This window comes from Calliopsis andreniformis, chromosome 3 (genome assembly GCF_051401765.1).
Source record: "Calliopsis andreniformis isolate RMS-2024a chromosome 3, iyCalAndr_principal, whole genome shotgun sequence".
NCBI classification, from domain to species: Eukaryota; Metazoa; Arthropoda; class Insecta; order Hymenoptera; family Andrenidae; genus Calliopsis; species Calliopsis andreniformis.
This window is the reverse complement of record NC_135064.1, coordinates 24,428,661-24,446,533: the sequence shown is the minus strand read 5'-3', so window position 1 is coordinate 24,446,533 and position 17,873 is coordinate 24,428,661. Positions and strand designations below refer to the sequence as shown.

General features: G+C 45.6%; 1 protein-coding gene across 1 annotated transcript in view; it reads left to right on the top strand.

The window, feature by feature from the left end:
- Window positions 1-17,873, top strand: part of LOC143188829 (protein groucho) — a 115,781-nt gene that overhangs the window by 64,412 nt on the left and 33,496 nt on the right. Inside the window, exon 5 of the mRNA XM_076393296.1 lies at window positions 12,650-12,787. Coding sequence (XP_076249411.1) covers window positions 12,650-12,787 — 138 coding nt within the window. The remainder of the gene's footprint in view (window positions 1-12,649; window positions 12,788-17,873) is intronic.

Below are 17,873 nucleotides of genomic sequence, written 5' to 3'. Positions count from 1 at the left end.
TCCTTTGAATGGAATCTATCGTTAAACGAGCAGCAAGCTTCGCTTGTTATGCTCCTCGTTCTCTGCATTTGGTCTTCGTTTTCCATCGTTCTTTTACACGTACACAGACGTAACGATTTATTGTAAGATAAGTTGTACAAGCATGCTACGTCTGTTTGAATGATAGTGAAGTATATCGGTTGTACAACTTGTCGTAAGCTACGTCTTATGAAGAATGAGATAAATCTGGAGCTATCATTTTGTCAGAGCAACTCTGACACGTAACCTAGTTTCATTCTAGTTGAATCAGTTGTCTAGAAAGAGTTGGGTTTCTCTGAGATGAGGATCAAAACTTATCTAACTCGACGAGTCTAAATTTTGTCACAGATGGGAGTCGATTAAAAAATTTAAATCCTCAGAAATAGTGAAGTAGATTTTCATTTCCAAGTATTTAACGCATTGGAGTCAGACACAGAAGTTTCTAAGGTGACGATTCAATTCCCGTATCTCATCTCTACGTCTACAGATCCTTTACGAACCGCTCGAATAAAGCAGACGTCGATAGAGTTCGCGCGAAGATCTCGGGGTGCATCAGATCGCGCGTCGTTTAACCGAAGTTGGGGAAACGATGGACACCCGGTGTATGTACGTACCAATGAGGGGGTTGAACACTCGAAGACGAAGAGGAAAAGGGTGGAAAGCTCGAGTGCTGAGGCAGCACTCTGACGTTCAAACATCCAAACATCCCGATCTTTCGCCGTCTGTCAGGTTCTCTCCCCATCCCCATTGGAGCTCGAGTGCCACTTATTCTTCTCCGTCGTCCTCTCTTTCTCCATCTTCTCTGATCTCGTACCAAGCCCACTTCACTTCTCCCTCCTCCTCCTCCTCTTCCTCCTCTTCCCTTCTCGACGTCTCCGCGTCTCTACCCTCTGCGCCGGCAATAGCAGCGCGCCGATGTCGCTGACTGGATGCCAATGCTCGGCTGGTGCAGGTAACAATGAGTATTCCTCTCTCCATCGGTCTCTCCGTCTCTCCTACGCCCGTCGGATCCCTCCGATTCAGACGTATATATGTATACACAAAGACGCATGGATGGGGGAGAGATAGAGGGACAGAGAGGGAGGCATACACGAGCATTCTCTGCGCAGCGACCACTCGAAGTCATCCCTCCTCGTCGAGCAGCCACGATGAACCCCCTGAATTGATTGCAGCCTGTTTACCCTCGAACATTCACACATAATGGCCGGTCCTACTCTCGACGTTGTCGATTACCCTCTGTCTTCAAAGCTTAACCTCTCAGACTGATTCTCGAGCTCCACGCGTGATCAGTCATCGATCTGATGGATTTTTTTTTCGTTGCACCCTGCGAGTCTAATAATTCGTTTTTTATTTCAGAACAGCGGTGTTTGAGAGAATAATGGAGTTCTTTCAATGGTTCTCTAAAATTGAAAGAGGATCGCATTGTACGTCTAGTGAAGTCTGAAATGTTTATTAAAAACAGTATCTACTTACTTGCTGTAAAAACTTTAAATATAAATATACTTCGTGTGTCTATAGTTAAGCGTAAAGGGAGCATTAGCAAAATGTAGTGTTATTTAGTGAAAAGTACAATTCTCATTACTTATTTTCTTGTATTCTTACTAATATTTGAAATCGAACTGATCGTCTATTTTCTTGGATGTAAGAGAAGTAGCATCGGGGAAGAAAGGGATGTTTCTCCAGGTCCACACAAATCCATCTACACAGTGTCAAATTTCATGCTGAGTTTCTTGGTAGAAGAGTACATAAATATCTTAACAGTTTACGCCCTTCGCAGATAGTCCCCTTTCCAGAGCTCGTATGTCCACAATAAATGTCCCTAACAAAAAAATCCCATTGTAACAAATGGCAGAAATCGCAGCGAGCTTATATATCGAGAAGCTCCAGAGCGCTGCTCTCCATACCAAGCGGCTCAGCAAACTCCCTCACCCCAGACGTCCCGAACTCAATCCACAAATATCCCCAGTCAAGGGACGAGTTCGTTAACTATTCCACGGATAACGAAGGCTGATTTATACCGCGCGAAGAGGAGCGTGCTCCCGCGCGCGATATTTTGTTATCTCAATGCTTTTTAATTGAATTCCCACGCGACCCGAAAATGACGCGTTCTCCGCGCCCCTCCAATCACGGCCGCGATCGTTTTATAAATTCCAGAGTCACGGAGGCGCGCGGGACTCGCAATTATTTTGCCCCGATGGAACTCCCGTCGGCGACTCGCTCGATCCATTGTTGCGGTTCGACTCGCGCCCGTAACAGTTGTAACTTTTGTCCCGATAACTCGTTTACCAGCGGCGGGCATTATTCGTCGTCGAGCCAGCGTCACGCGAATTGCTGGCCACGGCAAAAATTTTTCTTTACTCTTTTTTTTTTTTTTCCGTTAGTTCGTAGATGAACGCGTGTCGGTGGCGTGTTTTCTTGCGTGGGTGTGCATGCGAGGGCTCATGTGTTGCAGCGTACCATCGTGTCGAGGTGACGCGTGAGGGTGAAACACAGGGTTGGGTGGAACGAAATGCAGCCTGTTCACGTGTGCGCAGCATCGAGTGCACGAAGCGCATAAAATTCCATCGAGGGTGGTAGGGATATCTGTGTTTTTCCCTCTGCTCTGCTCGCCTGCCCCTCTCACACTCTCTACCCACCCTCTTTTCTGACGCGGTACAACCAACACCGCGGAAAATTAACCGAATGACAATGGCGAGCTCTAATATTTATACGAGCAATTTTCGACGCGACTAGCCGCTGCAACCTGCACCGCGGCCCCCCATGATCCTCTCCATAAATCGTGCGCGCGTATATTCGTCACGCATGACAGCGTTGCCAAAACGATTTTCGTTTTTTCCTCTGTTTTTTTGTTTTTTATTTAACGCGAATGACTGACTGCTGTACCTTTTCGAGGAATGTTGGACAATCTCTTTTTGTAATCGTTTGTTTTTTCGATTGAAGGCTCACGGAGGAATTTGATTAACTAGTTTGTGTTGTCGATTTACGATAAGTATAAACGTGAGGACTATTAAAATTTTATGACCTTTTCTTTCTGTGGAAGAGGCGAACAATTTTCATGCTTCGAGATTTTCTCAAGGCTCTACGCAAAACTATAAAAATCAAAAAAGTTTTATCGTCTTTCGTGTGTGTTCGTTAACGAGCGGTTAGATAAACCCAGAAGTGAACACTATTTTCTATTTTCATCCTTCATCATTTCCCCATTGCCTCGTTAGTTTAGCCACGCAACGATCAGCTTTCTATCAATTTCGAAGTATATAGCAGATAATATAATGCCAGATAATGCATAAAGCATTAATCATTTCCTTTCGCGTTTATAATTGCTTGCTATTTCTCTGGCACATGAAAACTGAAAGTAAATTGATTAGTTAGTCGATTGGCAAGTTGATTAGCGAGATTTCCATACGGAAAACGACTGTATACATATGACTAATGAATATCGCGTGAATAGCCGATATATAAAGTCATGTGGAATTTTCCTGAATCATCTAACAGGAAGTTTTCATTTCAACATAATAATTGTGAACATAATTATGCTCGGGAAAAAGATCCTCTTGGATACTTAACTATTATCATTTTTGTCTTCTTTGCCTTCATTAGGTTCTAGAAAAACCAGATACGTTTTTATATTAAGCAGTATATCGCCCTATTAAATTTGCATTAGCATTTCTCTGGATTTATTACGTTCATTGGTAAATAATAAATATCATAAATGCAGAGTAACAAATACCCGATAACATTTACAGAAGATTTCCATTTATTTCCAGAATAAATATTGAATCGAATTCAGCTGAATCGACGTACAATTTCGTAACTTGTCTCCGCTATAATTTTATACATCTAAGATAATATGTTCAAAAAAATGCGCGAAGGGAATTTTTCAAAACGAGAATTTTTCATTCTCTCCATCAAAGCCCGGTTTTTCAAGTCGACTCTATTTCCAATCCCGCTTCAGATTCAGTCCGTACTTGAAAAAAAGTTACACCTCTTCTCCGTGTTTTTTCCCCCTCTTTTCATCTTTATTGGAAAACGAGTCGAACAGGATTCCCACATCGCGCCAACAATTCATTTGTCCCTTCCGTAACAAGGGAGCGCTGTGCAGAAGTTCGCAGTAGAACGAGCATTGGTTACAGAAAGCTAAATTGATTAAACCTAACTTTCGGTGCGGCGGACGAGCACAATGGCCGATGAGTTTTCAACGGATCCTGTATATCCCCGTTTTATCGTAAACCCGTTGCACAACCGTGCATCCGTCCGTGCTCCCGTCTGTATTCACTTTATCATTTCCATTCCAATTTAAAATTCTCTCCCCTTTACGCTGAAGTTATTCGCGTCCCCCGATAAAAGTGTAACAGAATCATTGTCCCCCGACGCTGTGACAGAATTTCCAACGTTAACGTCCGCGCGAAATAGTTTGCAACAAGTTATGTTCAGCGTGGCGTTTCAGAGCGGAAAATTGAAATTTTAGGGAGTTCGTGAAATTGTTATTACCTGAAGATTGCGTCCTTTTTCTTCGCGCTTTACAGTATGTACTTTGATTTAGAAGTGTTTAGTGTTGATTGCGTTCTGAGTATGTTACGCCTTGAGTTCATACAGTATAAAATTTACCACTACGTAAATTCGCCGTGTAAGTGGTCGATTTTTTTGCAGAGGGTTGGTTTTTACAGGGGATGCATACCTATACCTACTTGGCGTGCTATTTTCACCTATTTAAAGTTTTCAAATTTCCCCCGCATTAAATTTGCCGCATCTCGATTTAGTTTGTTTGAAACTCAGCGATCCCAGTTTTGACAGCGTCTGAAATCGAGCGTGCCACAAAACGGCCGCGATTCGGTTCGAGTAGATACCAGTTGAAACAAGCTCCGACTTGATCACGCTCCAGTTAAAACGCTCCCGAGCTTGAGTACCCTCCTATCTGACCACGGTCCAAATTCACCAAGCCTCCGCTTCCACAATACCCTAATCAAACCTCCCTCGAGCGTATCCCTTTTCCAATCCACCTATATCAAATCCTCCGTCCCAGCGTAAGCATTTTCGGGGCCAGCACGCATCAACAGCGCCACGCTCTGACCGCTCTCACTTCACCCACATTCCCATCCAATCGCTTTCATTTAATTACTCCTCGATTCAGCCGCGCTCTCGACTTAACTAACGCTCCCGGTTCGAGCAGCGCCGACTTGGCACGTCGCTCTTTCTTTCCCCAGCGCGGGCGTGTGCACGCTCTGACCGTGACTTGATTAAATTTAACTTTCGCTGCAGCGGACGAGTATAACGGACAATGAGTTTTCGGTGCATCGGTGCGTCCCGGTGCCTTAAACGCGCGCAAACGCGCGCAAACGCCCCGCCGCTCGGCCCTGGCTCCTGCACACCGACGCGGTAACACAAGCGCGAACGCTCGTACATCCGGCGGCGCGCTCCGCAACCCGCGGAATATTGCAATCACGCGGACGTTAGCCGGGCTTTACAGCGAGTGCAGCCAGTGTATAGGGGCTTACCAGAAACCAGCGAGTTACCCGAACACGCCGGTTTATTTGCTCGTGTAGCATAATACCGGCAAAGTCCGACGAGCAACTGCTGGTTTACTCGTTAGTGCGAGTAACGGGCCGTTTTACCGCCCTCCGCCAACTCTCTCCTGTCAGTTCTCTCTCTCTCTAGATTCCATCGTCCTTCTCCCTGTCCCTCTCCTGCCCGCGGCATCCCTGGCTAAACGCGCCATCGTTCCTGGCAAACTTTCCGCCCGCTTATAACCGCCCCCGCCTCCGTCGTCGCCGCGCTGACTCTTCAATTAAACATTCGGAAGTGCGTCACGCCGTATCCTCGTTCCTACGATTATCCTTCGCCGCTTGGAACGCTTGCCATATCGTGAGAGGAGATGTACAGGGGTGGCTGTTGGAGAACGCTCTCGCGGCGGTCTTGTTTCAGATTTGGCCAATTCAAGGGAACGTTTGGGGTTGGGGAATTCCGTGGACTTTGCACTGTGGGGAAGAGGAGGTAATGGGCGGTTTAGGCTTGTGATGTTTTGTTAATGTGTTGTTATATGTTGAGGTAGTCTGTTTTAGAGGGTGGATGGTTGGAGAATGTTCAAATGTGCAAAGTTACGGTAATTAAATGTTCATGTTTTCGAATATACAAATTTTTAAAATTACAATATTTAAATATTCACATTTTCGAATATTCAAATATTCAAATTTAAAAATTTTCAGGCCTTATAATCCATTACCCAAAAGCCTATAAGTTCCTAAAGGTGTATTAGCATACTTAGAAGTATTTCCTCTAAAAAGTATTACTACAACTTAGGAAATACTCATTAAAAATCGAATCCCCTCTCGAAAGTTCTCCCATTCACAATAAAAATTCCTCGCAAGCAGCTTTCCCGCCCCTCGACAAAGCAACAAAAGAAGACATTCGATTCCTCGTTCCTCAGTACAAGGTAACCCCAAGTGTCTCCCAGCCCCGATTCATCGAGGAAATTTTCCTGGAAGCGATCGAGTGACAAGAGCATCGTAGACGCGGCGAGAGGGAATCAGCGTTCAGTCGGGGTTCGTCTTTCCTCGACGAGAGGAATTGCCAGATATTCCCTATCGACACGCGGTATTAGATTATCGCCTGTGTATCGCGGTCGTGGTGAGCGTAGGAGGAAGTCGGATGGAATGAAAGTAGGTGGCCGTGGAAAGCATTCGGTTCACGTCATCGTTTCACAACCGAGGAATTTTATCGGCGGCACTTTGACGCTTTGCATTTTTATGCGGCGAGCGTTGCCGCTGCCAGCTTTTAGGTGTGCGCCGAGCACAATCGCGCGCGTGCACAGGGAACACCTCGAGAACGCCTATTTCACGTGCTCGCGAGGATCTCGAGATCCCCGGTAACGTACTAGCGCACGTTGACGCGGAAACGCGTGTTGGAGGCGAACAAGGAAGCCACTTCGCGAAAGCTTCTTGCGGTTCTCGCGATATTACGATCTCGACGATGCCTCGTGTCTTCGCCGTGGCATGCCATGACCCTGGACTATGCTATGGCGAGAACGTGGGGAAAAAGGAAAATAGACGACGGGGTGGCTCGACATTCTTGCGCGTACTTGCGTATCTACGTTCTCTGCGCGCGCTGTCACGCCTACTTTGAAGGTTCACCTGGTTCTTGTCGGATTGAGAAGGTTGGGAAAGTAACGTGACGATGTTGGGAATGGTTTTTGATAATTTCAGTTCTATGATAGTGGAACAAATTGTAAAAGAATGTGGTATCAGCTCATGGATAATTAACTCTAAAAGTGCTGGAAGTATTTCCTTGAGAATACATAACTAAAATCAAGTAAAAAATTATTGAAATTTCCACGTGGGTGGTTAGCAGCTAATGAGTACTTACAAAACAAAAAAATAAATGGTTATAGTGATAAGACTGAAACAAGCTACAAGAATTTAGTGCTTTTCATACAGCGTACAGAATAAAAATAAATAATAAAAGCCGTTCGAGAAGTATGTTTAAATATTAATTTCAATGCTAAGGAGATTGCACAATTTTTGCTACTTATTAGAAACAATTTACACTCTCGTAAATTTTTCCATTATCCGCGCAGAAGCCTTTGTACACCCTCCGGTCAGAGAATAACAAAACGCAGTTAGCTTGTCCACAGCATTCAACGAGCACACAACATTCAACGGAAACGTGTAATGCTCGTAAATGCAAGAAGAATAGGTTTTCATTGCCTGGAAGTGTATTCAAGTCTGATGTTTGAACGCAGCGCGGCCGACTGCCTTTAAAATCCCCCTTTTCATTAGCGCGAGCACGCACTGTAAAGAATCAAAAATTCCATTACGACCTGGACGTTGTTTCCAAGAGAATGCAATTGCAGCGTTTCACGCGAAAATCTGCATACGCGGTTTCACGATTTTTCCATTTGTTTTCCCATTTCGGATCGGTGGAAATACTTCTGGAGGGAGCAGACGTCCTCCCAGAATTTCGGGCGAGGTGTCCCTCTTGGGGGAGAAAAAGGGGACACGTTACTCGGTTGGACTCAGCAATCTTCGCGGTCCAATTTCGCCAGGGTAGGGAAAAAATTCATTCTGGGCAAGGTTTTCATCTCCCCCGCGTGAAATCCAGGACAATGAGAGCTCGCCGCGCCGAAACCTCACCTTCCACGCTTCTCCATTTCTCCCCCTTTATTTCCTTCACCCTTTTCTTCCGTCGCTGGTAAAGCATCCGAGCTATTCATTATTTCCTTGGTTACCTCTCCCGCCCGGAGAAAACTTCTTGGCAACGCAATTACGTTTGCGCCTGGCTCTGTCCTCTTCCCCGCCCTCTGCCAGCCTTCTCGCCTCCTAAGTCACCCTTTTACCCACAATTCTTCCGTTTCCTTAAAGCAACCCCTAACTGGCGTCGTCTTTTATCCCGCGACAGTGTCGACCACCCAGCTAGCTGACTTCTACAAGGAAATTGTATCATCACGGTTGAAATTAACGCAGGAACTCGTTTTTCTCTGCGGTGATTTAAGAGGCAAATTCAGCGTGAAAAGAGGTTCGAATTCGAGGTACGAGAGCGACGAGCGATGGTGACAGGCCATCTCTATGGTTTTGGTAACGGCGCGGCTCTGAACGCAAATTGAAGCTATTTAGGGAGGACATTGCAGCGATTGGATGGTGGGATAACGGGAAATTGGGTTCTTCTGATCTTTTGGCCCCGTTCTGTAAAATTGTGTTCGATCTGGTCGAGATTTTGTGAATAGAGGAAGAAGCGCGAATATCGGTGATTGGAAAGATAGCGTTTCTTGTGGACTCTGCCAATGGGTTTGTTTGAAATTGTCGAGGTTAGAGTTGGAGAAAAGTGGAGTGGCTGGGATCGCTTCTTTTTCCATTGGTAGGTACCTATTTTCAGATCTCACAAGTTGGAGAAGAACTGATAGTGAAGTATCTCCAGTAGCAGCGACAGAAAATCAGAAAATATTTCAACTTGTCACAAATGAATAGAAATGAAATGTAATAGTTTAATAAACATGCTCCGCTGACAAGATGAGCACTGGCAATAATACAGCTCTATTGGTTTCGGGGCTCATCTCCTCAACAGAACATACTACCTATCTCTTTAGTCTGCTAATACGTACATCTCAAAAGTCGTCAAAATCACGCATACTATTCTCAACAATATACACAATAGTACCCCATAGTCTTATATACAGTAGTTAAAAAATTGCATTACTTTTCCCCTCGCGGAAAAAAGACAATCACGTGCACCAACTCCCAACAAAACCTCGACTCGTCATCGAGATGCCTATTCGATCCTCGCCCCAATCCGCTCGAACAATCCCAAGTTTGCCACATTTCCCTATCCGACTGCTCGCGGATGGCGCGACTCATTTCCCCGTACGTTATAATTAGTGGTCTAATGACTAGCACTCGGAAGGGCGGCTGGTAATTAAAACGACTCCCCGCTCGCCGCCGTCTTTCCTTCCGCCCTCCCATCATCCCCTTCTTTCCGGCTCGTTCGCCGAGGCGAGTTCGCGAGAGGAGGGAAACTTGCCAAGAATTTTAGTGGCCGCGATATTTCAATTAGCATCCGAGGCTCGTTTAAGCGGCAGTGAAAACGGCTGCCGCCAGGCCGTTGCCGCGCGCTGCAGAGACCTCGAGCAAGCACGGGGGGTGGAGAGGGCAGAGGTCGCGCGTTTACACCAGCCGCAAGTTTATACAGCTTCGCGTTTACGAGCCACGGTGGCGGCACGGGACATTTTCGTTGCAGGACACCCGGTAGCGAGCTTCCTGTTGCACGACGAATCGGCTTCTTCCGTTTCCGCGGCTCTTTCTCTCTTCCGCGCGCGCAGACGCTCGAAGACGCTGGGCTTCATGCTTGTGAGAAAATTCGAGCAAACGGCGCCGTTTAATAGGCGACCCAGCCTGAGCTGTTTCGCGATGCGCGGCGTAATTGAGGTGATGAAGAGTCGAGAAGCGTGAATTTATCCTAGAATGAGAAAAGAGCAAATTCTGATTTCTTTTTTGTTTTTGAGGATTATGTTGCGTGGCGAGGATTATGTTGCGTAGAGAAGGGATGAGTGAGTCTGTTAATTTTGATAGAATTGTGAAGATAATTTTGTGGGAGATAGCAAGACACTAGAATATTTTTTCTAGGCTAGTATTGTATAGAGTATATTTTTGAACCAGGATACTCACTTTTTTTTCGTGAATTGAGAGGAGACGAAAATGAGATTAATTTACCTATTAGTAATTTTAAGAAGTAGTAGAAACAGCATGTGCTCATACCGAGTGCATATTTGAGTGTAGATATTTGGAGGTTCCTGTGTTCTCCAAGTTTTCTGAGAATTTAATCAAGGAATCTACCTTCCTCATGAGACTTTCTTTCTCAGTATATAATCCCTTCAAATTACAGAACCTTCTGTGAAGCATTTACGCCTCTGATGCAGTTTGAGAGTAGAGAGAAACCTTGCCAACAGTAGTGACACATTCAAGTAGTCCCATCATTTGAAACTTCACATAAGAAGAATAGATTAGACATACCTAGCCTTTCAAAGACTCTCCCAGACATAGCCGACTCCTCTAAAATCAATCAAGCCTGTATTCACACTCCTCGACATCCAGAAACCTCAATTAGTCAAACATCTCGTAACGTCGGCGCAAAGTCGTCGACTCGCGACTGTTCCTCAAAGAGGATTTACTGCGTCGTTAACGCAAATTAACTCGAGGATCTCTCGAGCCGAGGGTGAGGTCGCGAGGTTCGATGATCAAATTAATAATCGAATTATTATTCCCCGATTATGCAGACGGATCCTCATTAAAATTGGAACCTATTAAAATTCAAATTGAGCGAAACGCGACCCCGCCGTGCAAAATTCAGCGTGCTCGTCAGCCAAGAGAGGGTGAACAAGAGGGGAAAGAGATGATATCGGTGAGTTAACGATCCAGGAGCAGTCGTTCGTCGGTTAGTCGGAACAGTTGACGGTTTTCCGGGGGTTCGAGACGCGAGTGACTCGACTCCTTGCTCGCTGGACGACCTTAATTTCCGGCTGAGGTGACAGCAGATACAGGTAATGCCTTTCGGCATCGGTCGGGGCGAAAATTGAGCCGAGACAGAGAGGCCAGGCTACCGCCAATTCAGCGTGGATTTAATTTAATCCCCGTCAGTCGGTTCTGCCCTGGAGGCGTCGTAAACATCCTCGACCGGTTATGCCGCACCTGCATCTGCACTTGTTTCCACGCCGAGGGTAGTTTAAGGCTGCTCTTACATTATTTAACACGTTCTGTACCCTGCTGGAGTATCGGGTTCACGGCGAGACTGTAAAAACTCTTTAACTCTTTAACTACTTCGCATTTTTATCTGTAAAACCGCTGTGGGAAATAAAACAAAAATTATAGCGCTGGGAAGCTTGTGTTACCTAAGCTAAATAATATATACGTGTTTTACGATTACATCTGACCAATTATTCAGCAAAGCCTTTACATAATGTTGGTTAGAAAAACTAACTAAAATTATGAACAGTTTTATGCACTTATTCTTTTTATGCAACTAATTATCCTTCATAATTTTAGCTCTTTCTGTTTTCACTTACATGTTACATTCCATAAGAATTGAACTAGTAATGAATAACATGAACCACCAGTGGTTCACAGGACATGGAACCATTTGTCAGAAATTCAACACAGTCTGTCTAAAAAGTCTCTCTTTCTACTTTGATGCTGTCTGTTCTCGATAGCTGACACGGTACTCCGAAATCCTATAAGGCTAAACTTAGGAAGAATTTGTTCCATCCTTCCGTTTTCTCACCCTAAGAACAATAGGTTCTTATGATTCAACGACTGTAGACATCCCAGCTGAGGTAATCTCCTTTTTGGAACGTTGGGTGGCCTGGTCGGAGCTCCAGTTGATTTCGAGGTGATAGGTCTCAAGTAGGATTTCAGGTTGCCCTCCCCAAAGACCGTGTGGATTTAAGGATCAATTTCTAGGATTTCAGGGCAGTGTTCTTAAGCTTACTTGATTCACGCAGATATAGGTTCTGCTTTCGGTTTTAATCGAATTTTCAGGACACATTCCCTTCCGGGTCTGTCGAACAGAATTTTTCCATTTCAATTTTTGCAGGCAGTTTCGCAAACTACATCGCGTCTAGGAAGATCGCGTGAAAAGATTTTAATACGGAAAACAGATACGGTATTATCCAAGCATAAGCTACAATCCACATGCTACTAATCAGGCAACCGAATACCAAATGCCCATTTGCATACATAACACATTGTCAGAGCCTTTAGAACAATCTACTTAATTCGCGATCCCATTGGATCTTGCTAAATATCATGTCGCACATAAGCAGGATTATTATACCTCATTATTATCGTTAATCGGTTTATCGCGCGCTTGGAATGGAAATTGAAATTCGAATCGACGATCGACGGTCGAGCATCGGGCAAAGTAGTGGAGTGGTCTCTATAAAACTTGAATCAAGTGATGCGCATTCGATGCAACTCGTATCGCGATAGATAAATAATACTCTTGAAATGTATGAAGGCGAGGAAGGGATGGGAGGGGCCGAGGTGCGAGGGAAGGGAGATAGTTATGGCTGTCCAATTACTCGCGCACGAATCGTCGATCGGCCGCCAAAAGCGATTTGCCGTATAATAAAGACTGTTCTCTTTTCTGCTTCCAGACAGAGATAGCGAAGAGGTTAAACGCCATAATTGCTCAGATCCTGCCGTTTCTCTCCCAGGAACATCAACAACAAGTCGCTACTGCTGTTGACAGAGCCAAACAAGTGACCATGGCCGAACTCAACGCCATTATCGGGGTGAGTGCACGCCAATGGAAGATAAATTACTCGCTGCAATATAGACGGTGTATATATGGTGTACGCGCTTGTTACACACACGTGTACACATAACGGGGAGGCGGCGTGACCGTTCGCCACGTTTGATCGTCGAAACTGTCCGCTGGGGAATGAGGGAGACAGACGTTATCGGAGTAACGCTAAACAGCAAATTAAATATTAAACCTAGCCGATGGCGGGAAAAACAAATAACGCTGGGCAACGTGTGATTTTCCGGTCACGCGCGCTGTGCGCGAAATTAAATTCTACAGGGTGTTTCAGAATTGGGATTCGGTCAAAATGTCTATGCAGACACATGTACAACTTTCTGTTTTCGGTACAAATTTATTTGAAGAAATCATGTGACGGTCACGCACGCTGTGCGCGAAATTAAATTCTACAGGGTGTTTCAGAATTGGGATTCGGTCAAAGTATGAAAGGAGACTTTACTTGAGGAAATAAGGAGTGTAAAAGAATGTGCCAATTCTGTTGTTGACACTAACTATTCTGAAACACCCTGTACCTCGTTTCCTTACGCGAAATCAGTTTCCGCTATCGCTTGACGCAGGAATCAATAACAGGTCACGGAAGTCACTTGTGGATATTGAGGGGACAGTTTATCTTACTCGATCGACTGGTATTTTTATCCTACAGAGTTATTCAAACAGTACCATCGATTTCCAAATTTAAAAGCAATCGTGGACGAGAATCCATTGAAAACAGATTAAGAACAATTCCATACAAAAATATCCCTCTAACGTTACTATCTCACAAAACTCCTCATAAGCCTTAAGATAAATATAGTCCCGAAAGGGTAAAATTATTCAATTGCATAAATGTATTTGCAAAATATTTCGTTCCACTACCAAATCCTCTATACATACACGTCACTTTCTAAATCAAACAAACTCCTGAAATTATAGAGCACACCTTTGTTTACCCGAACCGCCATCCAACCCCTCGACCCTTCCGTCCTCGAGGAAAAAAATTCAATTCTCCTTTCAGCCGCAAATCCGTTTCAGCGGAGAATTTACGCGAGCTCGTTGAATTTCAGCGAATGGTCGTCCGCCCTCCAGGGGGTGAATACGTGTTGGGGCTGATTCGCGTTCAGCCCGGCGTGAAACGCGTTCGCGGCGAATGAGAATCCCTGCGCAGCGTCGGTGGCGACGTCGGTGGTAGGAGGAAGCCGATGCACGCCCGAGGAATCCGAAAGCGGACGGATAGATACGATCCTGGCGAATCCCGAATCCTCCTCAATATTGCTCGAGCACTCAATTTCCTCCCTATTAAGCCGCCGGCTTCTCTCCGCCGCTTCTCTCTTCCTCCTCCGTCGCGTTCGCCCACCCTCGACCTCCCTGATCTGCGCAACCCCTTTTCCCACCCTCCACCGACTGCTCCCTCGGTTGAATCTTATCCCGAGTCTTCCTGCCCGGTTTCCAAGCCGGATAGGTTATAGTGTTACGGCGCACGAGCACCGACTAATCAGCATTCCTGCTACCCAACTGCTTTCGACCTCCTCCACCCTCGACCCCGTCTCACCCCCCCAGCTTCTCTCGACGCCCCGACCCAACCCCCCGACCATAGAAACTTCCACGGATCCGCGGCGTTGTCGGGCTACGTGCGGCAAATCCTTAGCAGAATCCACGGATTCCCCGCGCTTTAAATCGACCCCCTGCTCCCCTGGCTCCGTTTGGGCTAAGCTCGCCCCCGCTTTTTCTGGTCGCCTCGAATCCTTTCAGTTACCGCGGAAGGGGGCCAGGGGAAAAACTCGTACGCCTCGCGGAATTCGACCGTGTGTGCTCGATCTCGCGTGAACCGCCGCGAAAGGAGACGCGAAATCGGCTGTTGAGGGATTGCCTCCCGAGAAGCGGGGACGGTTCTTCTACTGGGAGAGTAATCCGTCGTCGAGTCCTCTTCATTTTGTCCCCCGCTGCTGAGCGTTTTTGTGTGATAGGTTTCAGGGAGTGAGACCTTAGCATTCTTGGGAATTTGATGCCTTTGCGTGCTTTGAGAGAGTAGTTCTTGGGACTTTGGCGAAGCGGGGCGAGCGTGTTGTTTGGGGCTTTGGGGTTGAGGCTTGGGGTTTTTAGAGATATAGTGGGGGAAGGTTATTAGAATTTTTCCTGAGGCATTTTGGTAATCAGTTCGAAATCGTTACTGAATTCGAAACACTTTCAGTGTGCTTAATTTTATCTGCTCCGAGTACTGAGTTTAAGACCTGAGATCCAAGACCCATGACTCAGATATGGATTACAGCAGTGTTCTGAAAGTTAAAAGGGTTGATTTAGTAGTCCATTCCACGTGTGCACTCAAAGTTAAAATTGTACCTGTTTAATGCTATTTAATACATGGTATGCTGCGTGGGTTATCGATGGCCCACTCTGAACTTTCCACTGAGGTACAGGAAGCTACAATAGCATGGCTGATCTGTAGCCCACGCAGCCTAAATAGAAAATCGCGTCAAGATGGTGTAATATTCAACATTTTAATTAAAAACAAATTTGATCTTGTCTATAATACAAATCAAATCTAAATATTTTACCGCAGAATAAAATCTCCCATCTTCATGAAACATCAAATAAACATTGTTTGACAGCCATCAGTTTTCCCTATGCCAGTATAATCCTCCGCTATCAGAGATTAGTAGGACTTATTAGACGATCATGATCGTGAGTTATCGCTGACTGAATTAAGCTGTTTTATCGCCCTCCCACCGACTCGAGTCACCTCGAATCCCAGCAGCGCGATAAAGCGGCTCTATTTATAAAGTTACGACGTGCATGCACGCGTATTTCGCCGAGGATCGCGACGCTTGCTGACGCTCATAATCTCTTACACGAACCGGCCAGTCGAGGACGCTTTTCAAGCGTCAACGACACGTGATATGGAAGAAGGTTAAGACGATCTCCTCGGATCCTTTAGCGGCACTATCTTCACGGCTGGTTGAGTCAGCAAGTGGCGACGCTGGGAGAAAACTGCTGAGAACAAGCCTGGATGCAGGTGCCGTAAGAAGGCTCGCGCGAACATGAGGGGGATCCCAATGACTTCCTCTTTGTCGCTGCTCACAAAAGATCCCCCCCATTCGGAGCGCAGACATCTCGAGGATTGAAAAAACCTGGGTTTCAGATTACTTAATCTTCGAGTTGAGCCTTTGCAAAATTGCCTGGCATTGTTGGTAGATTAAAGCTAACACATTTTTTGACATTGGGGAGTATTTTCGTAGTATTGAAAAAATGATCTTCGTTTTAAATAGTAATGCCTCGTTAGGTTCAGACTGCTAACAAAATATATAGGGCAATTAAAAAACCAACTAGAGGTCAGTAGAATCAGTGTAGGAACTTTATCATTGGCTACCTGACATAGTTTCCCTACCGCAAATTTTTTGTGTACATACTTGGAATTTCGAGGCAAACAGTGGTATCATCACCTCGATTCGACCTCCACGAAGTTAGTATTGCTTCTGCGGTGAAAGCGAAAAGATTGGTCTGGGTGAACAATGTTTCTCGAGTGCTGTGTAAATCAAATATTTAACCAATCTCTTCAGTACACGGAAAAGGATATCTGGTTAACAATTAGGTTGCCCACTTTTCTATTTTTATTACTATGAAGTGTAGTGTATTTATATCATTTTTGTGCGATAACGAGAAATACACATATTGTTTAAGTACAACGTGACACTTCTGTGAAACAAAGAATTTTTTCATAGTGAAGGTAAAACAACTTATGTGATTGCATAATACGTTCACTTAAAATCTCAGAAGTGTCGAGGTCTAATTGGGAACTTCTTATATAATGCCACAATAAATGTATTTAAAATGGCAGAAGTGCCCAAGCCCAATGTTCTAATACATTTGTTGTCTCTAGATATTTTGGGTAGCTCAAAGACTTCAAAACTAAAAATCCGTAAAACAATAGTACTGTAGCTTTACATGTCCAAATTTAAACTCTACATTTTTACATGAAATTGAATAGATACATGTCATGAATAAAATAATAGAGACCAAGAAGAATAGACCAACCAAACCTTAAAAGTATTACAATATTGATCGGTCCCAGTAGAATAAGGTTGAATTTTCTTCCTCACAACTACGTGAAAAACTTCTGTTCACAAAACTGAAATCCTCCCCAAATTAAGCAGAAGTTGCCTCAACACCGGAAGGTCCCAGAAGCTCTCATTGACCATTAGCTAATTACGAGCGTCGTTACAAACAGCGACCACTAACCCAGACCGCGGGGAAAATAAATTCGCCCCTCGGTGAAGTTTCTCGAGACCATTAGGGCAATCCCGCCGCGAGTACGGAAATGATCTGCTCGGCGGGAATGGTCCGTGACGGCGGCGGTGCCGCGAATACTGCCACGACAGCCTGAGGTCAGGATTATTATCGTTACCGACGGTGGGAAGCTCGAAACGTTTCTTAGGAGCTTCCAGAGACCCCCTCGGATCCCCCGGAAACGTTAGCAGACGCCTTCCTCTCTGACTCGTCGTTTCCTCCGCCCCCGCGGAGCACATTTCGTTCCGGCATGCGCGCACACGTTCACCCCCTCACCCCCTCTGTTTGTGTGTTTTGTGGGCGGCTCAGACAGTCGCTCGACGCGAGGTTATTATAACGTTAAACCATTTAATTATCTCGGCAAACTACTCCACGAGAATATTTGCCCCGGTCTTAACGAGTGTACACGAGGGTGGAAGGGGTGCTGGCTCACTTCGCCCTCCGCCTCCTTACCGCCCTGTCTTCCAACGAAACTCCCCTTTCTTTCCGTTTCCTCGTCTTCTCGTTTTCCCTCGTCCCCGACCACCTCTTACCCTCGACGTTTGCCTCCTTTTCAACTTCCTTCCCCCCCCCTTTTAGTCGGTGCTCGTCTCGTGATCCGCCGAGCGTTAAAACGTTCGCTGCACGACTGTACAATTTGTCTGGCGGCTCTGAAACTCGACCGACACCCCCACCCTGTTTCGGGCCAACTAACGAGGAAACTAGCGGCTAGGAAGGGCACGACGGTGTACGTTTAAGGTTTCCGCCTGAAACTTTTCCTCCCGGTGCTCGCGGGAAAGGCTGCATAAGTCCCGCCA